This window comes from Lagenorhynchus albirostris, chromosome 2 (genome assembly GCF_949774975.1).
Source record: "Lagenorhynchus albirostris chromosome 2, mLagAlb1.1, whole genome shotgun sequence".
Classification (NCBI taxonomy): Eukaryota; Metazoa; Chordata; class Mammalia; order Artiodactyla; family Delphinidae; genus Lagenorhynchus; species Lagenorhynchus albirostris.
In genome coordinates this window covers 53,520,616-53,547,278 of record NC_083096.1, presented here as the reverse complement: position 1 = coordinate 53,547,278, position 26,663 = coordinate 53,520,616, and the positions used below count along the sequence as shown (strand labels likewise).

General features: G+C 42.0%; 1 protein-coding gene and 1 pseudogene across 7 annotated transcripts in view; one reads left to right on the top strand and one right to left on the bottom strand.

Annotated features, from left to right (window-relative positions):
* Nucleotides 1-1,867, bottom strand: part of COP1 (COP1 E3 ubiquitin ligase) — a 268,166-nt gene extending 266,299 nt beyond the window's left edge. For 2 of the 7 annotated variants that reach the window (XM_060132909.1, XM_060132916.1), the window contains exon 1: nt 1,216-1,863. In XM_060132909.1, the coding sequence (XP_059988892.1) occupies nt 1,216-1,634 (419 nt within the window). In that variant the 5' untranslated portion in view covers nt 1,635-1,863. Of the gene's footprint in view, nt 1-1,215 lie in introns of all 7 variants that reach the window. The other 5 variants (XM_060132881.1, XM_060132892.1, XM_060132926.1 and 2 more) reach the window with 3 other exon arrangements.
* Nucleotides 1,868-2,593: 726 nt separating this feature from the next.
* Nucleotides 2,594-25,458, top strand: LOC132515413 (ferritin heavy chain-like; annotated as a pseudogene).
* Nucleotides 25,459-26,663: the final 1,205 nt, after the last annotated feature.

Sequence of the window (26,663 nt, the reverse complement as noted above, 5' to 3'; positions counted from 1 at the left end):
AATTTATGACGAAAGCAAAAGTGTGAATAAAGGTATTTTTACTGCAAGAACTAGAAACTGTAAGTCTAATCAATAACTTTCCTAGAGTCCCAACTTCTAGTCTTATCATATTTAATGACAACTCGGACCATCTTCAACCCTGAAGTGAATCAACTTCCCGTATAGTGACAGTGCAAGCCAACTTCCTACATCACTAGTATTCTATTCTATCAACAATTTCCTCCAGAGGAAAAGCACAAAATCCTACCAGTTCTCACTCAGCTAAAAGCAAATCCTTTCTTGCAATCTTACCATTTGAATTGGATTTTGAACACAAAACCCAACGAAAATGGAAACACTCTCAAGCAAGACAACTCCATTTTTCACTTAATATGTATAATCCCTCTATGCCAAATGTCATAACGGAGGACTACTGCGTAGCATTCAAGATGCTAACTACGATGACAACACGTCTAATTCCTAGCTTTTCTCAAATCCGAAGTTCCAGTATATACGCTGATGTGTTAATACAAGTGTAGTGCAGTCACATCTGACACATGGATGATACTTAATAAACGTGGTCCCCTCTTTCAAGACATTCAGTTGAGAGGTGGAAGTTGTGAACAGACTTTCTTGACTACAGGAGCCTCAACAACAGATTTAAAAGTGACCCAGCCTTTGAAGCAGGAGGAGATAATTTACACGTACACAGGATGGATATTTACATCAACTACCACTTCTTAAAACAGCCATACCCATGTTTAGAGCATCATCCACTATGCTTCAATAAGCAGATTCTGACCCACAACTCCCTCCCTCAGCATCCCGGGAAGCTTAATCCTCTCCCTTTACAAGTTTAATTCACCTCAACGAGAAATCCGGACTGACAGGGTACCTAATTCACCAGCGAGGCAGAAAATTCAAGGCCCAACCTCCGTGCCCAGCTTTCCCCTTTTATGCACAGCCATTTATTTGGTCTTTCATCTCCCCCCCCTATTTATTATTCTCTAATCTCCCTTCACTTCTCCCCACCAGCACTGACCTCTTTAGTACTCCCACCCTGCCTCAGCACTCCAACATTCCCCCACCTCAGCCCACCAACCGCTGCAAACGCTCGAATGCCTCTGCAGACACCGCCACAGCGCCCAACAGACCTCCCTCACCCCGGACCCCAGCAGCCCCAAGAGCAGAAACTCCTAACGCAGAGAGGGCGAGGAGGCTGTTCGTCCAACCCACCAGACGAAGTCGTTGCTTTTGTCCTCGTAGGAGTTGATGAGCCCGTTGCACAGGGGGGCAAGCAGAGGTCGCTTCCTGCTGCCGCTCCCTAGGCTGGAGCTGCTCCCTCCTACGCCGGCGCTGGGCCTGGCTGCGCAGCTGAGCCGGGACAGGCCCGCGGACACCGCCCCGCCGCCGCTCCCGCCGCCACTGCCGGACACTGCGGCCGCCACCAGCACAGGCCGCACCGGGCCCCCGAGGCCGCCGGAGCCCGCGGCCTGGGCCGCCCCGCCGGACCCCAGCGCCGCGGCCGAAGCAGCTACGGAAGGAGGCGACGGGGAAGAGGATAAGGACGAGGAGGCGGAAGTCACCGAGGAGGCCGCAGAGGAGCCAGGGCTGGTCCCGGCTGAGCCCGACCCGGCCTGGCGGCTCCCAGACATCGTGACTCCCTCCCCTCCGGCCGGGCGCTCGGAGGAGAGGGACCGCGACTGCGACCCGCCGCCGCCTCCCTCCCCTCTGCCTCAGTACATCCTGAGTAGGCGCGCCGCGCCGGGAGGTGGGGCTGAGGAACAATAAAGTTGATTTTTGTACGGCAACCACACAACAGCGTCCGACGGGAGGGGGCGGAGGGAACTATTAAAACAAGAGCAGGAACCACTACCGCTCTCTAGGCCGCCGCCGCCGCGATCGCCGCCGCAGCCAACCCGGGCGCTCCGTGGGCCGGCCGTGCGCGCACGCGAGCGGCGGAAGGGGCGGGAGCGGCGGGGGATACAACTTTAGACACGGCGCGGGCGGCGCTCAGACAAGCTCAACGTGCCCTAGGCGGCGGCGGCGGCCTAGTAGCGATCGCCGCCCTCGTCGAGAGCTGATTTCCTTCGTGACTTGCCCGAGGGTAGGGCCGTCTCAGTGGGTGACAGGGCTGCGGAGAGAGAAACGGATGGTAGGGGTGGCGCACGGGGTTGGGGAAAGGGGAGGGGGGGAAAGCGCTCCAAAAGCGACTGCGCACGCGCGCCCTGGGCGCCGACCCTTGCGGGTTACCCAAGGTTCCCGCTCCAGGCCAAGAAGAGCGGCGCCGGCGCGGGGCAGTTGCACCACGCATGCGTGAGGGCGAGCCGCATTCCTGAACGTTAACCGGGAGCGGTAGCTGTCGCTTGAGAGGCAGGCAGTATAACCCAGTGGCGAGGGTACGACAGGTACTTCCGAGTCGGGGATTGAAGGCCCTGAAGACTGGGGCACACGGAAAGAATCTAGAGGCTCTGAGCAGTTGAAAAGAGCACTGGACTGAGAGTCAAGGACTCTGGGCTTTGCTGTTAGCCGTTCCACAGTATTGAAGTCAGTGACTAGTGCTTTGTAAATTGCAAACATTGTAGCAAGTGTCACCAACTGTATGCATTCGACCATGATATCTTGTTTTGAAAAGTTATTTACCAAATTAAGCATAATAATAATGGGAAAACAAATCATGCCTAATCGGACCACAGCTCAGTTAAAATCTCCGTCTAAGGTGAGTCTGATATGATTTTTAGCACAAAACAAGGAAACCTGGCAGTTAATACCACCAAAAGATGCAATTTATGGTAGGCTTTTTGAAATATTGAAAGTTGATTTCAGATTTTCTTTTGCCATTTTGAGACTCCCTAAGATTCTGGGGGATGTAAATTAGAAACAACTAAACTGTGATTTCAGTATCCTTTACAACGCTATCATTCTATGATTCTCAGAGGGAAAGATCTCAGAGTTAATTCTGTTCTGGGTATTGAAGACTATAGGGGCAACTAGACGGCCTTTCCCTAGGAACAGCTGTCCATGCTGAGGGGACAGAGCCAGGGAAGGGCCTAGATGAAGGCCCAGCAACAATAGCTAGCCATTCACCTGGCAGTGAACCATCGTAAGGCTCAAGTCTGCCTTAGCTGATCACCTTCATGTTCCCAGCTCAGGTTTCTGCTCAGAATAATGATATAAGAATGGGCATGTCAGATTTCCAACAACCACCTTCCTTTTATGAATATTGTGTTATCCAGTCCTTTGTTTAAATTCACTTTTAAGACCCATTTTAGAATGGGTCTTAAACGAAGCCTTACTGACTCCTCGGCAGAAAGAGTTGCCCCCATTTGTGCCCCTAGGATATTTTGTTTGCACTTAAAGCATTGTATTTTAGTAGCTTATATGTATAATTCTCCTCTACTAGCCTATCAACTTCAGCTTTGTATTCCCAGCGAATTCAGCACGTAACACAATTCCTGGCCTATGGTAAGTGCTTGTTAAATTTTTCTTGGCAAACAAATAAAGCAATTGATCTCATTTTTATCTTAATTATTTGCTTAAACTCTGTCCCACTAAAATTTAAGCTCCATGCAAAAGAGGACTATATTCTCAGTGGGCATTCCATAATTTTTTTATGAAAGAATGGATGAATAAATGAATATAAAGAATTTGATGAATATTTATTGAACATTTATTACATATAGGCCTGGACTAGGCAAGGAGGAGATAAAGACGTATATAAAACATTGCTTCTACATTCAGAAAGTTTATGGAATAATTGAAGAATTAGAAAAATACATAGAAAGATAAGTAATATTACCAGGGTGCACATGCTTAATGAGTAAAGCAGAGAATCAACGTAGGAACTGAAGCAAGAGCAAGTGCTTAGCGCCAGCCATGCTGAGGGAGGAAAAGTTAGGCCTGAAGAGAAAAGTATGGTTTGGTCAAAGTGTAATTAAAGTCATGAGCCCAGAAAATAAATAAGTAAAAAATGCTTACATCAAGTTCAGATGTCTATTTGATAGGGGTAAAAGCGTTCATTCAGTAAAAATTCATTTGGGGGCCATATTGTAAAGAGCCTTGACTCTACTTTGAAAAATAACCTACAAGCAGTTGGAAATAATGAAGCCATTAAGTGGGGATAAATATATTGAAAGTGGTGTTTTGAAGATTACGTTTTCAGCAGATTAATCTTTGAGAAGAGCTGGGAGATTAGGAGCAAAGAGACTAATTAGGAAAAGATTATAGCAGTCCAAGCATAATTGATGAGATTCTAGATTAGGGTGCAGACAAGGAAAGTAAAGGAGTATTCTGAAAAGCAAAACAAACAAAACCACAAAAGAATCTACAGGATTAAGTTGCTCTCTGTAAAAGAATCTTCGTGATCCTTGAGGGCATGACCCATGTCTGTCTTGTTCATCACTGTCTTTCCCAGTGCTTGGCACAGAGGCCAATAAATTGATTAAGTAAAAATGAGGGAACACGAGGATGAGTGACTCCAATGATGGCTTCACGTATACCAGCATGACAGAATTAGAGGTGGACAGTGGATGGTTTAATTTTGGATGTGTTAAGTGAGCGTGGGATGAAAATACATTCAAGTAAGCATATCTAGCCAGTGACTGAAAATTCAGGCTAAGGCACAGGAGAAAATTCAGCACGTAACAGAAATAAAACTTTCAGGTTCCTGAGCTCTGTCTCCAGAGATATTGAATCTATGGTTCTGGGCTAGGACCTATGAATATGCATTCTTATCATCACCCAGGTGAACCTGATGCAGGTAACCTTTTGAGAAATACTGTGATTAGTATTGTAGGGAGTATAGGAGAAATAGGTAAAATAGCCTCTTCCTTCCAGTTATCTTATTCAGGGGACAGAAAGTGATATGACCCCAGCTGAGAAGTCTCCTAGGAAAAAATTATCAATGCTTATTTGTATCTCTTTGGAACCTATCTTCAGTAAAATCTGAATTCACAAAAGGAAGCTGAGGGAATGTGATGCAATAGAATTTCCCTTCTATACCAGATAAATGTATAAAGACTATTCTGAAAGTACACAGTCCTTTTTAGTTTCTAATGGCAAGATCTTCTGGGAAAGCAGAAGAGAAAAGAGGAAGAATGGCAAAACACACACACACCCACACACACACACATACACACACACAGGAAGTCAGCCAATTCAGGAGAAGTAGCTAACAGGAGAAAAGAAGAGAACATTACTGAAAAATAAAAGTAAAAGTGAAATAAAAACTAAGCCCTAATAATTCCAAAGTCTTCTACAAAAACACTTCTGAAGTAAAGTCTCATGTAGTTAAGGATGGATTGGAATTACCAAGAGGATTGAAATTCCCAGACCTATTTCTGAGGTGTCTTACCTAAATACAATATTTTAGGGAAATATGGCCAGTGGTTTCCATCTTCAACTAACCCTGCCCTTTGGTAACCAATCTCCCAAAAAGATCCTACCTAAAACAGCTAAATTGAGAAGAAAAAGGAGAAAAATATTTTCTGTCCATGTGAATGGAAGGAAAGAAATAGAAGAGTTTATGAAATGCAATAACATAGTAATGCATCCAGCAGAAAATAATCTATAATCCACTGGTAAAATTAAAAGCTCCAATTTATCCATCAAAACCAGAGGTAGATTGTTACCTGTGGAGAGCTAATTTCTTATAATTTGAGGACAACTCTTTTCTGAAAATGTCTACCATGCTGTTTTCAGTGCTGGAATTGCATCATTAGCTTTTATGCCCTTCTAGTCTTTCTGTATAAAATTACAAGCACTTTTTAGAGAAGGTAAACTAACAACATTAATACCTTAGTAAGTCAGTCATCCTATTAAAAGAAGTTAATTTCCTTTTGCAACCCACTGCTAGCAATTTTAGTCAAAGTACTAGTAAAATACGGCCTAAGCCAATCAGAAGTATTGTAACAATGAAGAATTATAGGTAGAGCTGTATGAATGTGAATGCAAGTTACTGAATAGGTTTAGTCAGCTGAAAAAAAACAAAGCAAGATTGGGAAAAGCCAACATTGACTAGAAAAACATAAACTTGTTTTATGTGTGGTGAATGTGTACAGATTTTATGAATATATGGGTAGGTTTAGATCCACTTAAAGATCATAAACCAAAATGAGGTCTAATGCATTCTGCAAAAACAGAACAATTGATGTCATCATGAGGTGGAGACCAGGTAATATTAAAGAGCCAAAGAAAAAACACCTCACACTGAAACTGAAGCATATAACATTGCAGGTCATTTGCCCCTGGGATTTGACCATCCATGCATGTAGTGTCACATACCTAAGAGATCTAGGAACGTATGTATAGCTAGAATCAAGAAAGGTTTAGGGCTTCCCTGGTGGTGCAGTGGTTGAGAGTCCGCCTGCCGATGCAGGGGACGCGGGTTCGTGCCCCGGTCTGAGAGGATCCCGCATGCCCCGGAGCAGCTGGGCCCGTGAGCCATGGCCGCTGGGCCTGCATGTCCGGAGCCTGTGCTCCGCAGCGGGAGAGGCCACAGCAGTGAGAGGCCCGCGTACCGCAAAAAAAAAAAAGAAAGGTTTAAAACAGTACCTTATCCACTGTAATTTATATCAAGTCTCTTCCTAGATCATGAGTGATATTTCTTTCTGCCTAGTACCCTGAGTATACTAGGATGTATTTGCTGGCAAATCATACTATGATATCTCCTCCAATACCCACTCCTATCACCCGTTGAATTCTGTAAGAAACTGGGAATGCTAAAGTAGCACTGAATTATGAATTTGTGTAAACAGCCTAGAATGAAGGATGAAGAGTATTTGGATATAATAATTAGATTTATATCAGGTTGGAAGAGAAGTTAGTTTGGGAGTCTGTTCTTAACCTTTGAAGGTGATGTCAAGTAAAACAAAATATTCCATCTGCCAATATGTTTCCTCTTTTTCCTGAGTTCCTATGGTAATTCTTATATTCTAAATGTGAATACTCAGATATAGCAGGTATTTCTTAACACTCATTGAGTCCTCCCACACAGAGCCCTGGGCATCTTCCATTAAACCAGTTCATCAACTGCATTTGCACTTATCAATTTATTGTGAAATAGTAGAAACTGGTATTACCTCATCTTCAGTTTAGAAAAATTAGGTCAAAGCAGTAAAGCTGCTGGCCAAAATCCCAGCGCTCCACCCTATGTTCCACAGCTGAGGTTTGCTAAATCTGGGTGATCTCTGATGATAGTTGAACTGATACAAGAGCATGTAATGGTTTTGAGTCAGTTAAACCCAAATCATAAATTAAAATTGAGTATCATATACCATTCTTCATTCTTCCTTTGCTGTGTAATACTACGTAACTCTCAAATGTTTGGTTGGTACCAAGATGTAACCAATGTTGATAATACCTCTGAAGAAGTTACAAGCTGAATTCCATGCTGAAAATCTAATTGAGTACTGGTATCCACTGCAGGACCAATAGCAGTGTATGATTTTTCTATTGCTGCCAAAACAAATTACCACAAATTTAGGAGTTTATAGTAACAGAATTTAGGCTCACTGGTTTCCCTGCCTGCATCTCAGAAGACTGAAATCAAGGTGTCAGCAGGCCTACTTTACTTCCTGGAGACTCTAGGGAATATTCTGCCTCCAGGCTCACTCAGGTTGTTGGCAGAATTGAATTCTGTGTGGTCATAGGACTGATGTTGGTTTTTCTTTACTAAGAAAAGCCTCAGCTTCTAGAGGTCACCTGCATTTCTTTGCTCACAGCCCCCTTCCTCCATCACCAGCCCCAGTAGGTGGGTCAAGACCGTCTTACACCGTATCTCTCTGACTGAATCTTCTGCCTTCCTCCTCTACTTTTTTTTTTTTAATATATTTTTAACATCTTTATTGGGGTATAATTGCTTTACAATGGTGTGTTAGTTTCTGCTTTATAACAAAGTGAATCAGTTATACATATACATATGTTCCCATATCTCTTCCCTCTTGTGTCTCCCTCCCTCCCACCCCCTCCTCTACTTTTTAAGGGCCTGTGTAATCACATTGAACCAACCTAAATTAACCTCCCTATCTTTTTTTTGGAGGGGGGGTGTGCATGCTGGGAGACTTGTGGGATCTCAGCTCCCCAACCAGATATCAAACTGGGGCCCTTGGCAGTGAAAGGATGGAGTCCTAACCACTGGACAGCCAGGGAATTCCCAACCTCCCTAGCTTAAAGTCAACAAATTCCAGTTGCAAAATCTCTTTTACCTTGTACCATTAACAATTGACAGGTTCCAGGGATTAGGACGTGGACATCTTTCCTGGGGCTTTAATCTGCCTACTACATAATCCATAATCTACTGATAAAATTAAAAGTGCACATTAATGTAGTACCTTAATAGTAGGGGAAACTGTTGGCAGGGAGGAGAGATATGGAAGCTGTATGTACTCTCTGCTGAATATGTCTGTAAACCTAAAACTGCTCTAAATAATGAGGTCTAATAATTTTTAAAAACACATGGAAATAAAAATAAATTTCCAGAGGTTTGAGTATTAGATACGGGATAATTGAAGGGCAAAAAGAGACAAAGAAATGTTAGAAGAAAACTTCCCAGACCAGAATAAAAACTTTACAGTGAGATCAAATGACCCAAAAAGTGCCAAGCAAAAATATGAAAAAAATGTTTTTGCCAATGAGATTTCAGATCATCAGAGATAAAAAGGAAATACTAAATTATTTTCAATATAGAGGAAGATAACTATTACTTAAGAGTAATGAGAATCAGGAACTTCCCTGGAGGTCCAATAGTTAAGACTCTGCACTTCCATTGCAGGGGGGGGCACAGGTTCACTCCCAGGCAAGATCCCACATGCCGCACGATGTGGCCAAAAATTTAAAAATACAGAATTAAAAAAAAAGAATAATGAGAATCAGATTGACACTGCATGTTGTTATGGTCTGAATGCCTGTGTCCCCACCCACAAATTCATAGGTTGAAATCCTAACCTCCAGTGTGACAGTATTAAGAGGTGGGGCCTTTGGGAAATGATCAGGAGGTCATGAGGGTGGAGCCCGCATGAATGGGATTAGTGCTAGGGGCTAATTAGATTAGGGATAGGTGCTTCCCTGGTGGCTCAGTGGTTAAGAACCCGCCTGCCAATGCAGGGGACATGGGTTCGAGCCCTGGTCCAGGAAGATACCACATGCCGCAGAGCAACTAAGCCTGGGCACCACAACTACTGAGCCTGCACTCTAGAGCCCGCGAGCCACAACTACTGAGCCCAGGTGCCACAACTACTGAAGCCCGCACGCCTAGAGCCCGTGCTCCACAACAAGAAGAAGCCACCACAATGAGAAGCCCACGCACCGCAACAAAGAGTAGCCCCCGCTCGCTGCAACTAGAGAAAGCCCGTGCGCAGCAACGAAGACCCAACACAGCCAAAAATAAAAACAAAAAAAGAAGAAGAGATAGAGGAGCTTGCTGCCTCTCTCTCTCCCTGCTCTCTGCCACGTGAAAATACAAAGAGAAGACAACCATCTACAAACCGGGAACTGGGCTCCTATCAAACACCAAATCTGCCAGCTCCTTGATCTTGGATTCCCAGTCTGCAGAAATGTGAAAAATAGATGTTTGTTGTTTAAACCATCCACTCGATGGAAATTTGTTATGGCAGCCCAAGCTAAGACAGATGTCTTATAAGCTACATGCTAATAGAAAACTATGCCTTCAAAGTTCTGAAAGAAGTCTATGTTGAGCCTAAAGTTTTTAAACCAGTTAAAAATTATCAGTCAAGTGTGAGGGCAAAATAAAAATATTTTCACACATCAAAGTACATGAAATGCTTACCACGTATTGTAGATACTGATGGTGCCCAACCCAGATTCTGTTTACCTGGCACCCAGCTGCTGAGTGTTGGCTGCTAATGGCTGACAGCTGCCTTCTCTGGAGGATTGCCATTGTGGATACTGGAGCTGGGAGCAAGGGCTCTGGAAAATTGTTCTTCTGTGTATTGGAATGTTAACCTTACTAACCTGCTTCTATCCCTCTACCACCCCTCCCACACTGGCAGCCAATGGCCAATGATTGACACGAGGGTAAATGAAAATCCATCCTCTTTGGGACCAACTTTGCAGTGTAGTTGGTGCTTCCAGGCTCCCTGGAGGACTAGACTGAAAGTAGTCTCCAGTTGAGACCTCAGTCTTGCCTAGTTTTCTTCCCCTACCCTGTTCTGCTTCCTTCACTCCTGTTCTTCTGAGAGCAAACCCTCATTAAATCACTTTCATAAGAATTCCCATCTCAGGCTCTGCTTCTAGGGAACACAATCTCATGCTCTACACATTCTGGAAAAAAAAAAAAAAAGATTGCTTAAGAATGAACTCCAATTTACACACTCAAGGAACTTCTTCTTCTGAACAGTGTGGGGTAACGTGAACCAAATTTGTCCTTCCACATGAAACAACTAAAAAGGGCACGCTAAATGAAACAATGCTTTTAGATATTAGATATCAGGTAGTACAGAACAGTGATCCCTGAGAAAGGGGAAGAAAGTGAGGTGAGCCCTACAACTGCCCCAGCTTACTGCCTGAAGAACAGCTCCAGGCCACACTACAGGGAGGGGGACCCAGGTCTCAGATAAGGAAAGAGAAGTGGGCGTCTGAGAAGTGGCTGAGAATCCAGTTTTCAGGGCAGAGTTGCAGAGAGGAAAGGGCTGTACAAAGAGAGAGCTCCAACAATCTGAAGAGTTTCTTCCTCAAGTCTTCAGCTCAATACTGATTAGGACAAGCATGTGAGGAAACTGCCTGAGGATAGTTAGGGAAAGAACCACCCAAAGTAGCAGGGGGACCACTCCCAAAGCTCACACAGAATGAGGAAGAGTCATTGAAATGTGAAAGTTTATTGCAGCAACTAGTGCAAATTACCCTAGCTAATAATTCACAAAAATTTCAATATGCTTTTCAAATTCTTAGCAAGCACTGAAAAAAAAAGGAAGATATATAAATATTAGACAGAGACAGTGCTAATATTATTCAATAAATCATGCTGGGGAAATTGTTTAGAAGGATTATAAATGAAGTCCTTCACACCATGCAAAAAATATATATATATATATATTCAACATAAATTGAAGTTTAAATATAAAATAATTATCAAATAATAGCTAATATTTTTGATATATCATTACTGAGCCTAATATAACCTTTTTCATAACTTGTGATATCAGTGTACTGTGACATTTAGGTCATAGTGAATGGGGTTCAGGCTTTAGAGCAAGATTGCCTGTATTTGCATCATTCCCCACCTTCATCTTTCACCCTCTTTTAGTATTTAAACCTGAGATCACATCCTTTATCCTTTTTCTTTTTTTTACAGTGTAATTTCTTTTTAACATCTTTATTGGAGTATAATTGCTTTACAATTATTACATTATTACAATTTCTGTTTTATAACAAAGTGAATCAGCTATACATATACATATATCACCATATCTCCTCCCTCTTGCATCTCCTTCCCACCCTCCCTATCCCACCCCTCTAGGTGGTCACAGAGCACCAAGCTGATCTCCCTGTGCTATGTGGTGGCTTCCCACTAGGTATCTATTTTACATTTGGTAGTATATATATGTCTATGCAACTCTCTCACTTTGTCTCAGCCTACCCTTCCCCCTTCCTGTTTCCTCAAGTCCATTCTCTATGTCTGCATCTTTATTCCTGTCCTGCCCCTAGGTTCTTCATAACCATTTTTTGTCTTTAGATTCTATATATATGTGTTAGCATACGGTATTTGTTCTTCTCTTTCTGACTTACTTCACTCTGTATGACAGACTCTAGGTCCACCCACCTTACTACAAATAACTCAATTTCGTTTCTTTTTATGGCTGAGTAATATTCCATTGTATCTATGTGCCACATCTTCTTTATCCATTCATCTGTCGATGGACACTTAGGTTGCTTCCATGTCCTGGCTATTGTAAATAGAGCTGCAGTGAACATTGTGGTACATGACTCTTTTGGAATTATGGTTTTCTCAGGGTATATGCCCAGTAGTGGGATTGCTGGGTCATATGGTAGTTCTACTTTTAGTTTTTTAAGGAACCTCCATACTGTTCTCCATAGTGGCTGTATCAATTTATATTCCCATCAACAGTTCAGAAAGGTTCCCTTTACTCCACACCCTCTCCAGCATTTATTGTTTGTAGATTTTTTGATGATGGCCATTCTGACCAGTGTGAGGTGATATCTCATTGTAGTTTTGATTTGCATTTCTCTAATGATTAGTGATGTTGAGCATTCTTTCATGTGTTTGTTGGCAATCTGTATATCTTCTTTGGAGAAGTGTCTATTTAGGTCTTCTGCCCATTTTCAGATTGGGTTATTTGTTTTTTTTGATATTGAGCTGCATGAGCTGCTTGTAAATTTTGGAGATTAATCCTTTGTCAGTTGCTTCATTTGCAAATATTTTCTCCCATTCTGAAGGTTGTCTTTTCATCTTGTTTATGGTTTCCTTTGCTGTGCAAAAGCTTTTAAGTTTCATTAGGTCCCATTTGTTTATTTTTATTTCCATTTGTCTAGGAGGTAGGTCTAAAAGGATCTTGATGTAATGTATATCACAGAGTGTTCTGCCTATGTTTGCCTCTGAGAGTTTTATAGTGTCTGGCCTTACATTTAGGTCTTTAATCCATTTAGAGTTTATTTTTGTGTATGGTGTTAGGGAGTGTTCTAATTTCATTCTTTTACATGTAGCTGTCCAGTTTTCCCAGCACCACTTATTGAAGGGGCTACCTTTTCTCCATTGTATATTCTTGCCTCCTTTGTCATAAATTAAGTGACCATATGTGTGTGGGTTTATCTCTGGTCTTTCTATCCTGTTCCATTGATCTATATTTCTGTTTTTGTGCCAGTGCCATACTTTCTTGATTACTGTAGCTTTGTGGTCTATTTTGAAGTCAGGGAGCCTGATTCCTCCAATTCCAGTTTTCTTTCTCAAGATTGCTTTGGCTATTCGGGGTCTTTTGTGTTTCCATACGAATTGTAAAAATTTTTGTTCTAATTCTGCGAAGAATGCCATTGGAAGTTTGATAGGGATTGCATTGAATCTGTAGATTGCTTTGGGTAGTATAGTCATTTTCACAATGTTGATTCTTCCAATCCAAGGACATGGTGTATTTCTCCATCTGTTCATGTCATCTTTGATTTCTTTCATGAGTGTTTTATAGTTTTCTGAGTACAAGTCTTTTAACTCCTTAGGTAGGTTTATTCCTAGGTATTTTATTCTTTTTGTTGTAATGGTGAACGGTATTGTTTCCTTAATTTCTCTCTCTGATCTTTCATTGTTGGTGTATAGGAATGCCAGAGATTTCTGTGCATTAATTTTGTATCCTCTTACTTTACCAAATTAATTGATTAGCTTAAGTAGTTTTCTGGTAGCGTGTTTAGGATTCTCTATGTATAGTATCATGTCACGTGCAAACAGTGACAGTTTTACTTCTTCTTTTCTGATTTGGGTTTCTTTTATTTCTTTTTCTTCTGTGATTGCTGTGGCTAGAACTTCCAAAACTATGTTGAATAATAGTGGTGAGAGTGGGCAACCTTGTCTTTTTCCTGATCTTAGTGGAAATGGTTTCGGTTTTTCACCACTGAGAACGATGTTGGCTGTGGGTTTGTTATATATGGCCTTTATTATGTTGAGGTAATTTCCTAAAATGGGTGTTGAATTTTGTCGAAAGCTTTTCCTGCATCTATTAAGATGATCATATGGTTTTTATCCTTCAGTTTGTTAATATACATCCTTTTTTCTTATCTCTTTCATTTACCAATCTATGTACCTTTTCAATCTGAGTTATTTTATTTTTCCTTAATTCTGGAAAATTGATCATTGCATATTTCATCACATACTTCCTCCTTTTTCTTTCCTTCTAAGATTTTGATTAGTTGAAATTTCAGTTAAGTACTTTATTTCTATCCTCTCTACCTCTTACATATATATATATGTATATAATTTTATACTTATATTCTCTCTGTTTATTTTTTACCTTCTAGAAGAGTTTCTCTGTCTTATCTCACTAATGTGTTTTATGGCTACATCCATCTGCTATTATCCTATCAATTATTATACTTTTCCTACCAAATATTTTCACTTGGTTCTTTTTTGATAACTTTTGGTTCCTGAGACAGATATGATTAGTAAATAACATCCAATCATAAATTAATTACTCATTTGTAGGAGGTTCAGTGGGTCAGTCTTTCTCTATTCTTCAGTAATTATATGCATTCATTCAGCAAGCATTTGTTGGACACTTACCATGTATCAACCACTGTACTGAGTTCTGGAGATAGAGTACTTACACAAGGTTCCTTCCTCATGTGTTTTATGTGTTAGTAAAAAAATAAGTTAACATTTAAATCAGATAAGTTCTGTGAAACAAAGTTGACTGAGGGAAATGCTATTTTTCTTAAGTTGGTCAAAACCATCTCTGAGACTAATGTTTGGGCAGAGATCTGAAATAAAAGAGGAAGTGGGCCAAGGGAACAGCAGGGGAGGATCATTCTAGGCAGGGATTATCAGAGCATGTGTAAAGGCCCTGAGCAGGGGAAATGCTTAGTATTTGAAACTCAAAAGCCAGTATGCTGGAGCAGCATGTTAGGGGGAGAGAGAAAGTAAGAGAAAGAGAGAGAAGAAATGAGGTCAGAAAGGTAATATTAGAGGCTAAATTATATTCCTCCCCGCTCCAATTTGTATGCTGAAGCCCTAATCCCTCATCCCTCAAATATGATATTTGGAGATAGGGTCTTTAAAGAGATGATTAAGTTAAAATGAGGCCATTAGGGTGGGCCCTAATCCAATATGACTGGTGTCCTTATAAGAAGAGAAAATGCGGACACACAGAGATACCAGGGGCATGTACATTGGAAAGACCACTTGAGGACACAACAAGAAGGCAGCCATCTACAAGCCAAAGAGGGAGGCCTCAAGAGAAACCAACCCTGCTGATGCCTTGATCACAGGCTTCTAGCCTCCAGAACTGTGAGACAATAAATGTATGTCTTTTAAGCCACCCAGTCTGTGGTATTTTGTTATAGCAGCCCTAGTGAACTAATAGGTGGCCAGGAGCCATTTTTAATAGTAAACTGTTAAAATTTGAATAGAGATTTTATTCATAGAAACTGTGCAAAATTATATGTTCCATTTGTTTTAATGGTGTACTTGGTGGGACTTTCCAGAGAATGATATTGTATTAAGACTCACAGTTTATTTCCATTTTTTTCCCATGAGAAAAGAATGCATAATCAATGATGTGGTGGGAATTCCCCGGTGGTCCAGTGCTTAGGACTCCACATTTTCACTGCCGAGGGCATGGGTTCAGTCCCTGGTCAGGGAACTAAGATCCTGTAAGCGGGTGACATGTGTGGATCTGTGCCCTTTCTCCTTTTCGGTCTATGAGACTGGGTCCATGGGAAAGAGAGCCAAAACTCAAAATTCCAGCAAATTTAACGCATAATCCAGACTTAAATCAGTGAATCACATTTTTAGTGCCTCCTCCACCCTTCCCAGCAGAGTTATTGGTTCAGGAATGGAGAAATTACTCAAGAAAGAGGAGCTTTTCCTGGGACATCTAGGAAGGAGAGCTTGCTCCTTTCTCTTTGGATCTGAAGCCAAAGAAGTCATAACTGTTGCCACCATGTTGGTACCATCTTGCTACCATGTGGAACCCAAGAATGAGATCAACATAGACGAAAGCAAAATTAATAAACGGAGAGAAATGAAATTCTAACCAGTCGTTTCAGCCCTGAATCGTGCCATACCTGATATCAGCACTAACCCAAAGTATTTAGTTACACAGGCAATAAATTTCTTACTGCTCTCATTGCACTTAACATTGTAATCGTCAGTACCTTTCAACTAGACTGTCAGATTCTTTTTTTTTTTAATTTCTGCATCTCTTTTGTTCCCTGAAAGCACATTCCCAGAAAGTATAAATGAATATAAATGTATTTACATCTTTATTATATTTTGCCAAGTTACCACTTTTTAATACAGTACTCTGAAGGGGAGAAGTCACCATAAAGTAGGCAACCTTAGACAATCAGAGAAAACATGATATAAAAGAGACAACACTTCTCATGACAAGAGAGAATAACTCGATCCCCTTCTTAGTTCTACTACCCACTAGCTGTTTGAACATGGGAAGGCCATTTAAATTTTCTGGTTCTCTATTGATTCATATGTAAAATTATAGGAACTCTCTGTCAACAAAGCTCCAGAAAAATATTTATAATTTATGACATAAAAATAACAGTTTTAGTTTGACCAATCATCCATTCTGATTGCTTAGAGTGATGAAGAAACAAAAAATTTTTTAAATCAATTTCTCATTAGTGGTTTTGGCAATGTGGTATCATAATTAGTGACTTCGGTAAATCAAGTATACTAACAATGGTCATAGCATATTACAACTCAGAGAGTAAATTTGAAATAAAACACTGAGTGAAATAAATAATGATTGGGACTTCCCTGGTTGTGCAGTGGTTAAGAATCTGCCTGCCAATGTACGGGACACTGGTTCAATCCCTGGTCCAGGAAGATCCCACATGCTGCAGAGCAGCTAAGCCCATGTGCCACAACTAATGAAGCTTGTGTGCCACACCTACTGAAGCCCGCATGCGTAGAGCCCGTGCTCCACAACAAGAGAAGCCACCACAATGAGAAGCCTGCACACCACAATGAAGAGTAGCCCCTGATTGCCGCAGCTAGAGAAAGCCCGCACACAGCAATGAAGACCCAATGCAGCCAAAAAAATTAATGAAAAAAAATAATGCTTGGGACAGCATTGGCTTTAATGAGACAAAAGCCCATTGATCTTCCCCATTTCTATCTCTCTCCAGATCCATGAAAAGTTTGAATTACTCTGACTCAGATGTTTATGATAGAGATCAGAATTTATAAACTTTCCTACACAAAATAAATGGTAATTTAAAACTTGGATCTCTTGGACATGGATAAAATTTTGTATACATTATGTATTTAAAATTTAGACTGTCAGATTCTTGATTGCAATGACTGTATTTTCTGGTCTATTCCCAGCATCTGGCAAAGTGTGTGGTATATAGAGGACAAGGTTCATATATTTTTTACTAAATAGATATTGAATTAAGATGCTCCCATATTTTCAAGATACCTTAAAGACTTATCCAACTTCCTTTGTGATTTTGAGTTTTTACAATATCATGAAGATATTTTCTAGTCTAGCGTGAATGCATGACTCAGAGAACTAATATCCTCTTAGGGGCTTCCCTGGTGGCGCAGTGGTTGAGAGTCCGCCTGCCGATGCAGGGGACACGGGTTCGTGCCCCGGTCTGGGAAGATCCCACATGCCGCGGAGCGGCTGGGCCCGTGAGCCATGGCCGCTGAGCCTGCGCGTCCGGAGCCTGTGCTCCGCAACGGGAGAGGCCACAGCAGAGAGAGGCCCGCGTACCGCGAAAAAAAAAAAAAATCCTCTTAGTATCGTGATTCTGTATTTTTGGTGGGTGATACATTTGATACACTTCCAAACACCCCCATAGCAACTGAAGTTTCAAAAATACACTCAAAAGTCATATTTTCATCCTTGTCAGTTTATATACTATATATCATCTCAGATCAGAAGCCCCAGTTGCGATCTATTTTGGAAGTCTTTGTTTGCCTTCCTCCTACTTGGGAAGGAATACAGTCTCCAGACTGTTGTTATTCATTTGTTCATTCATCCATTTGTTCATTCTTTCATTCATGTGTTCAGTCAATGTATCATCAGTCTACTGCTGCATAACAAATACCCACAAACTTAGAGGCTTAAAACAATACCACTAACAGTCACTTGAGTCCGTAACTTTACAAACTGACAATTTCTACTGAGCTCCACTGGGAAGTTCTTCAGGTCTCACTTGGAGTCCCTCCTGTGTCTGCTGGATTGGCTGGAGGCTAGATGGTATATGATGACCTCAGCTGGAACAGCAGCAATCTGCTCTACTCTATGTGGTGTCTCATTATCTTATCCTGAGTATTAACTCAAGGTTAACCATAAAACATAAAACCCTATGTTTGGGATGTCACAGAGTAGGCAATACCAAGAGAAATCATTGATGAGACTGGAATAAAAATCAAATCTGGATTTAGTGAAGTTGAGACTGTATTCGAAAGGATTATTGCAAGTGAGGGAAATGAACTATTGCAAATTGAGGAGGGAGGTTATTGCCACAGGGAGTGTAAGGAACGGCACGAAAAATGGAGGAGAGCTTAAACAAGCTTTATTTGGGAACGCTCCCGGTCGAGGTTCACCGGTCCGAGAGAAAGGGGCCAGAGAAGTCCCGCCCGGGTGTGGGCGCGAACAAAATTTATAGGGGTGGACGCAGGGGAGGTGCTTGCTGTGTGAAGCAGCCCTTTTTTGGTAATCTCTTGGGTGTTGTGGCAATGTCAGGTGTCGGTTGCATCAGCCTCAGAGCTGTTGGTTCCGCCCCTCGGGGAGCGGGAAGACTGGGACCGAGTGGTGTGGCAATGTCAGGTGTCGGTTGCATCAGCCACTTTGGCGGGGTTCTGTCTGGCTCCCTGGGCCCTTCCCCGGACCTGCTGGCCTTACAGGGAGAAAGAATGCTTTCACCATAAGGTCTGTAAGCAACTCCAGAGTTAGGCAAAACGAGAAAAGTAAACAAAGCTAGAAAGAACTAGGTGTGGGGAACAGGATGTGTGTGAATGCGTGGCACATTCAGGTAGTAGACCAGAGAATATTTTATTTTACCTGAGGCCAGTTTATTCTCAGGAGAGGATGCATACTGGCTTAGGTTGAGGGTGAGCCAAAGTGTAGGGGCCTGGAGTAAGGAGACAGATTAACAGGAGGAAACATAATGATTTTAATTATATACTTATGGGGCTTCAAAGAGGAAAAGTCAATTCTTGGTTAGTTGAGAAGTGAAAGTGTTTGGTAAATAAAGGTTGCCCTGCTGTGCAGATAAGTCTCTCAAGTGAAAAAATTATCTCTAGAAATAGGCCTCTTCCTGGTGTATGCTCCATTTCTAATGTAGATTTCCTTTATAAATGTAGATTTCTCTTACAAAAGGGTATTTCTACTCTGTTTTCAGAGCTTCTCCTATATCTACAGTTTCTTAAAAATAATCAGTTCACATTAATCCTTATGCCAAAGAGGCATATTTTGGGATGACATATTCTGCTACCCTTCAAAATGTTACCTTGTTTTTATTATAATAAACCTCAGAAAGTCCTATTGTTGTCGAACACAAGTTCAAGAGTCCAACACACAGTGAGGCCAAACAAATGTCAGAGTTTGGAGCAGAGAATGGTTTATTGTAAAGGCCAAGCAAAGAGAGCAGGTGGCTTATGCTCAAAAGACTTGAACTCCCCCGTGGATCTCAGAGAAGAGGTTTTTTTTTTTTTTTTACTATAAATTTCTTTATTTTTTATTCTACTTTTTAAATTTTTGGCTGCATTGGGTCTTCTTTGCTGCACACGGCCTTTCTCCAGTTGTGGTGAGCAGGGGCTACTCTTCGTTGCGGTGCGCAGGCTTCTCCTTGCAGTGGCTTCTCTTGTTGGGGAGGATGGGCTCTAGGTGCGTGGGCTTCAGTAGTTGTGGCATGTGGGCTCAGTAGTTGTGGCTCACAGGCTTATTTGCTCTGCGGCATGTGGGGTCTTCCCGGACCAGGGCTAGAACCCATGTCCCCTGCATTGGCAGGTGGATTCTTAACCACTGCACTACCAGGGAAGTCCCCAGAAAAGAGTTTTTAAAGGCAAAATTTGGGGTGAGGGCTACAGGGTGTCTGACTTTCTTCTGACTGGTTGGTAACAGGGTGGTGTTCCAGAAATCTTGTGCTCAGCCTGCAGTTACCAACCTTCACCTGGGTGGAGGGCTTAGTTCCTATAGAAGAACTCAAAGATCTATTGTTATGTATATCCCTTGAGGAGGAGCCAGGACTCTGCTTTATTTCTCCATTATTGTTTCTTGACTGCTTTTCCTTTGTTTCTGCATTCCCTCCATAATTAGTAATTGTTTGAATCTGACCTTTGGAACTCAGGGAAGCTCTAGGAGGCTGAAGCCTTTTTCCTATAAGCAAGAAAACAGGGGACATGGAAAGGCTTTTTTACCCAGGAGGGTCCCACAGGGGCCTGCTCAGTTTCACTGTCTTTTAGGAATGGATAAGTGTAATAGAGCCTGGGGAGAAAGTGATCCCTCATTCTGGTAAGAGAAAGCCTTGCATGTCAGTGAGGACATGATTTTTTCATACTTTCCAATGGAAACAGGCAGGAAAGCCAACTTCCCACAACTTACACTAAGTTAACTGGAGAATTTTGGGTTGTTAGGAGGGAATAATTTATAAATGTGGACATCCTGATGGCAGTAGGCAGAAAGAGAGTGAACTGAGACATTATATTAATATCAAAGCAATCTGTGTAGGTGTCTATGGTACTGCTGTGGCAATGACGTATTAAGGACTTAAAGGACTGCCAACTTAGGAAGTAGGGGCTATTGTGTGAGTTAAGAGAAATCCAGGGCCTTTGTCACAGCTTGCCGAGAAGACTGGGGCCCACTTGTCTTGGCCCCAGCTTAGGAGCAATTGTTCCATGCCAAGAGAGGCAAGCTGAGAGGGTCTCAGGCTGCTGCTTCCCCCCCAACGTCACTGAGCACTCAGTTTTTACAGCAGGGGTGTCGCTCAGAGAGAAACTTGCCATTGTTCCCAACTCCAGCTTCAGAGCTTGGGCTCAGAAATTTTTCCTGGGGAGAGAAGTGGGCCATAAAACAGATAGCTCCTGATCTTTTCCCAAAGGAAATGACTTCATTTGTAGCAGAGTTTGGAGAGTTCAAGTCTACGGGCCTGAACAGTAGAGGCTGTGATGAGAGGAAGTTGGATAGAGACCCGTGCATTTAATAAGGATACAGACCAGACTGTAGGCTGGCTGGTTTAGGAGGACTGAGGAACAGGATAGCTGGGAGGACTTCTTTTGGAGTCAGAAAAATATATAGAACACTGCCTTCAGAAACTATTTCTTTAAAGGAGTTACAGTTTGATGGGATTAGTTTATCGTTCAATTTATGCCCCCAAGGACATCGATGAAAATAAATAAATAAATAAAGCAACTAACGGGCGATTAGTGGAGTTGGACATCTGGGTGTGGTCAGGGAAAGAGAGGAAGAGAACAAGTTCATCCCAGAGTGACTGTGGGCATATCCAAAACTGTCACGCCTTAAGGAGCAATATGAGAAGTTTAACACTGTGTATATGTGCGTTTATGTGTGCGTGTATGCACATGAGTTGGCAGGGAGACTAGACTTCACTAAAATAATCCAGCCAATCACGAAACAAATTGAGTGGGGAGGCACTTGCTAGACTAGTGTTGCTGCTAGCAATCTGGGCCAGCACAGTGGCTGAACTTAATGTCCCTTCCAAATGTGGAAAAGTTTGGATGAAAATAAATGACAAATGAGAGAAGGAGAAATAATAGCTGAGAGTAAAGGAGTGTATAAGTGGGTTATGCAATGAGAGAAATCCAACCTCAAGAGAGGCTCAGAGAACGAGAATAATATTATTTCTTAGCAGAATTATACCAGATGCCCAGAAGGGCAAAGCTATGTTTGCCAAGACCACCCCTGCTTTTGATACCGACAAAGTCAGATGGCAGCCTGCAAACCTGAGTCTGGGAGACGTTCTGGTCATAGGATATATTGACGAGCAGGATCAATGTTACTGACTAAATCAAGCCCTAATAATGTTCCAGTATCTTTGACTATTTTTCAGGCTCCATCTATCAATACTATAAAAGATATCATTTGGGAAGGGATTTCTGAGAACTGCTTCCTACTGGAATTTCAGACCCTGTGGTGGATGGCTCCCAGCAGACTGATTACCGTGTAGCTATAAACCTTGATGAGCAAATGCTTAGAAAGGTCCCTGGTTATAATAGACAGAATACAATGGCAGCCTGCCCAACATGCCACAGTGTGGTGTGCTATGCACAAACACAATTGTCCTGGTTTTTGTGGATTGGAAAGCTATAAGCAGAATGTGGAAAAACAATGGGTTCCTACTGGGATTAAAGCAGTGGGCATCATATGGTGGATCTGGGTCCCCTGGGGAACAGTCCCACTCAGACAGGAAGGCTGTGGGAGGACTTATGACATACTCAAACTAAATTACAGCTGGCTTTGACCGACCAACCCTATTATGGGGTGCCCAATATTTTTGGGTACAAAATATGTATCCTAACTGCACCCAGGCTGTTAATAGGCAATAGCAACAACGTGCATGGTGGATTAAACAACAATGGCCCACAAGTCAGAAAAGGGGAGATAGATGCCAGTCTAGGTATTCTGGGACAAGCAGAGTTTGCTTTTAATGAGGAGCAGCATTCAGAGAAAGAAGATTTATTCACTAGAATAGGCATATTAGAGGGAATTCTCTTCCAGGCAGAAGGTAAAGGATAAGAAGCAGCTTGGAGAGATAAAGAAGCACCAGCAAACTGCATCAGGCCGACTCCACAAGTAATGCTTGGTAATGCTAGAACCCAGGGTTGGGAAAGGGCCTGCACCCTGACCTGACAGGCCCTCTTGACTATTTTAATACGGATAGAGGCTGAAGTGGCCAGGAAACAATGGTCCTCTATCCTAGTCCCTGGGCCTCAAGGGAGAACACCTGTGGAAATCTTAAGGCCTGCGAGCTTATGGAAGTTCTCTGTGGGCACGGCACTTGTAACTTACACCAATGTATAATGACTGTGCTTGCCCCCAGAATAAGTTGAAATAAAACATATCCTGCAGTATAGTTAGCAGGGATAGGAACTATTCTAAATACTGCTCGTATCCTCCCCTTGGGAGGAAGATGGGCTCTGCTATATTTATACACAATGAAAACCAGTCTCAGTACAAGCCTACGAGATGGGGAGGGTGATTGACTTTTCCCTCCAATTAACTTGAATTAACCCAGATAAAACTAAGCCATGGCCAGCTGTAATGATACCTGTCTTTTCATAATAATTTCTGCTATGTGGGCAAGGGTAGATCTTGTTGGGTGCACAAAGCATACATCTCTGTAATCCTTACCGATTTGTTCTGTAAGGAAGCTGAATTGCACTGACCATATGGCAGTGTGGTATTGTTGGAAAGATGTAACTGCCTCATGTCAGTGTGTCCTATGATACTGATACTCATGATCAAATGTATTGCAAGATTAAGTTAAAGCCTCCTCGGGATGTAATACCTAAGGAGGAACTAGATCTAGCTAACCATAAGCTGATTTCTGTGCTAAATAGTTCTGCACAAGTTTATCATAAGGTATAAATAGCAATAGCTCAAGGGAAAAAAATAAACTAGTGCAAGAATATGAAATATGAAGATGTTTATAATGGCTTTATAGGATGAATTAGTTGAATTAGTTGTTTCCTTAAATCTGTCCCTACCTCACACTGGCTTCTTCAAATGTTAGGCCTATGTGTATTGGTTCTGTTAAAAATAAACAACAGGTCTGAAATGGAGTCACTTGTGTTAAAGCCCATATCAGCAAACCAAGACTTAATACCTAACCTAATTGCAGTTACAACCTCCCGCAGAAGTGTAACCTTTAATGAGTCAACCTGGAATTACCTGGTTAGCGCTGAGGTATTCGGCCAACAGGCCCTTCCGTTTCCATTAGGAGAGTGGCCTTACCTAAAACAATGCATTCTTTGCTAATCATTTCCTTTTTCCTGCTCCCTCTCTGCCTTAAAAAAACTGAAAACCTTTCCTTTTCTGCAGCTAGATGAAGCTCCTTCTGTTTGCTAGGTTGGATGGTGCCCATTTCATGAGTCATTTAATGAAGCCAACTGGATCTTCAAATTTCCTCATTTGAATTTTTGTTATTTAACAGTAAGTACTATTGCTAGAACTGTTCTATAATATAAATGTTACACCAAATGTAAGTGCTTTGATAGGTATGATCATTTTGCTATAAGGGATCTGTGTTCAAAAACTAGGGGGTGGCCCGTGATATTGAGATATAATAAGAAATATATATTTTGGTGCTTGTCTGTGATTCCTGCCTCTCAGCTCTAAAAACTTGTATTTTCCGAAGTGATTAGAGCAGTAGGGGCATCTTTTGTTTTATTTGGTTTTTGCCTTTGATTCCTGCAATGGTTTTACAGTGATAAAGGTAAAGTGGGTGCATTTTGTTATTCATAACAAACCCTTTCAAACACACCTGAGTTTATGTGCGTGAGGAAATTTTTGGAAAGCCTCCGGATAAGGATGGGGGCGGGTTGCCAGGGGAACCAACTAGGGTAATTAGAGGGTTGAAAAGCAGGTTGGTGAACAAGAACGCATCCATGTGTTAGGAGGGTGGCATACCACAAACTCCATGGGGACAGCAGCTCCTGAACTTGGAACCCTTTGGGACCTTGCCCTACATGTTTCTCCATCTGGCTGTTCATTTGTATCCTTTAACATCCTTTGTAATAAATTGGTAATCTAGTAAGTAATCTGGTTTCCTGAGTTCGTGAGGTGCTCTAGCAAATTAATCAAACCTGAGGAGGTTGTGGAACCCTCTGATTTATAGCCAGTCAGTCCTTCAGAAGTACAGCTAATATGCTGGATTTGGTAAGTAGTATCTAAAGTGAGGTGGGGAAGGAGGGGGGCAGTCTTGTGAGACTGTGTCCTTAACCTGTGGGATCTGTTGTTGACTCCGGGTAGATACAAAACTGAATTAAATTGTAGGACACCCAGCTGGCGTTGCACAATTGCTTGCTGTGGGGAAAACTCCCAAATACGGCGACTAAAAGTGAAATAGTACTGAAAGTACACAAGTATTCAGTGAGTAGTGAGTAAAGAAGACTTTTATATACATAAACAAAAAACAATTCACAGTCTTCGCTGGAGAGTCGCCTCGATTTCCTGCTTCAACAGTGCTTGGAGGGAGCCCACCTTCTCACTGCCTCAAGGTCCTTCACGTCCGCTCCAGCACCGGAGCCTCATCTCCTCAGCTGCCTGCAGACAGGACCGCGGCCCCCTCGCAGGTGCGCCAGAGCTGCCATTTGGACTCGGAGGCCGCCATCACCCGCCAGATCAACCTGGAGCTCTACGCCACCTGTCCACGTCAGACTACCTTGACAGCGATGATGTGGCTTTGAAGAACTCTGCGAAATACTTTCTTCACCAATCTCCTGAGGAGAGGGAACATGCTGAGAAACTGATGAAGCTGCAGAACCAGAGAGGTGGCGGAATCTTCCTTCAGGATATCAAGAAACCAGACTGTGAAGACTGGGAGAATGGGCTGAATGCAATGGAATGTGCGCTACACTTGGAAAAAAATGTAAATCAGTCACTACTGGAACTGCACAAAATGGCCACTGACAAAAATGACCCCCATTTGTGTGACTTTACTGAGACTCATTACCTGAGTGAGTAGGTGAAATCCATTAAAGAATTGAGTAACCATGTAACCAACTTGCGAAAGATGGGGGCCTTCCCGAATCTGGCATGGCAGAGTTATCTCTTTGACAAGCACACCCTGGGAAACAGTGACAACAACGACAGCTAAGCTTTAGGTTGGCTTCCTGTAGCCATGGGTGACTTCCCTGGTCACCAAGGCAGTGCATGCATGTGTGAGTTTCCTTTACCTTTTCTATAAGTTGTACCAAAACATCTACCTACGTTTTTTCATTAGTACCATTCCTTCAAATAGAGTAATTTGGTACCCACCCCTCTCTTAAAAAAAAAAGAAAAGAAAAAAATAATAATAACAAAAATAGCCCTGGAAAGGGGCTGGGAGGACCAGTATTGCAGTATTGCAGTTGCTGCAATATATTATGAAAAATGTCTATTTTTCAACAAAAAAGTTTGTGGTGTGCAAAAAACAGGAAATTGTGACGTATACATACAACTGAAACTGTCTGCGAGAGTAAGTAGATGAGAGATTTAAGAGAAAAAGACTTCAAAGTAGCCATTATAAATATGCTCATGGAACTAAACGAAAGCATGATTAAAGATGTAAGGAAGATATGATGACAGTGTGGCATCAAATAGAATATCAGTGATGAGATAGGAATTATAAAGAAAAGCCAAATGCAAATTCCTTTGAATTTGAAGTTGAAAGTGTTGATGGAAAAAAAAATGCACAACCTAAAAGCTGAGGATTATGTTTTATTCGGTGGACTTGCTGAAGACTCAGCTACAGGAGGCAACCTCTCAGATAGCTCTGGGAGCTACACTGAAGAGGTAAGGGAGGAGCCAGGATATATAGGAGTTCAAACAAACAAACAAACCTAGTAGTCAAACATCAAAAGATCACTGCTAATTAAAGAACACCAGACATCTCAAGTGAATGAATTTTGTGCTTTTCTGTGTATGGGAAGGTGCAAAAGTCTGGGTTCATTCAAATCATTCCTTTGATATGTACCTTAACTATCTAGGACCAGTATCCTGTTTTTCTCCATCCTCAATCCCCTTCAGCATGCACAGCGGGGCGGGTGGGGGGGGCAGCTGCAGTGTCTGATGGCCACAACATCCTTTGTTTACTGATATGGCAGTCCATGTCCACTAAAATTACAGTAACTAAAATTTAAAAATTCGCTAGAGGGATTCAACAGTAGATTTGAATGGCAGAATATAAAGAATTAGCAAATTTGAAGACAGATTGATAACCTTCCTATAAGTACACTTTAGCTCTGTCCAAAATATGTTGATGTATTTTTATTTTCATTTAGTTTCAAATATTTATTAATTTCTTCTGATTTCTTTGATTAT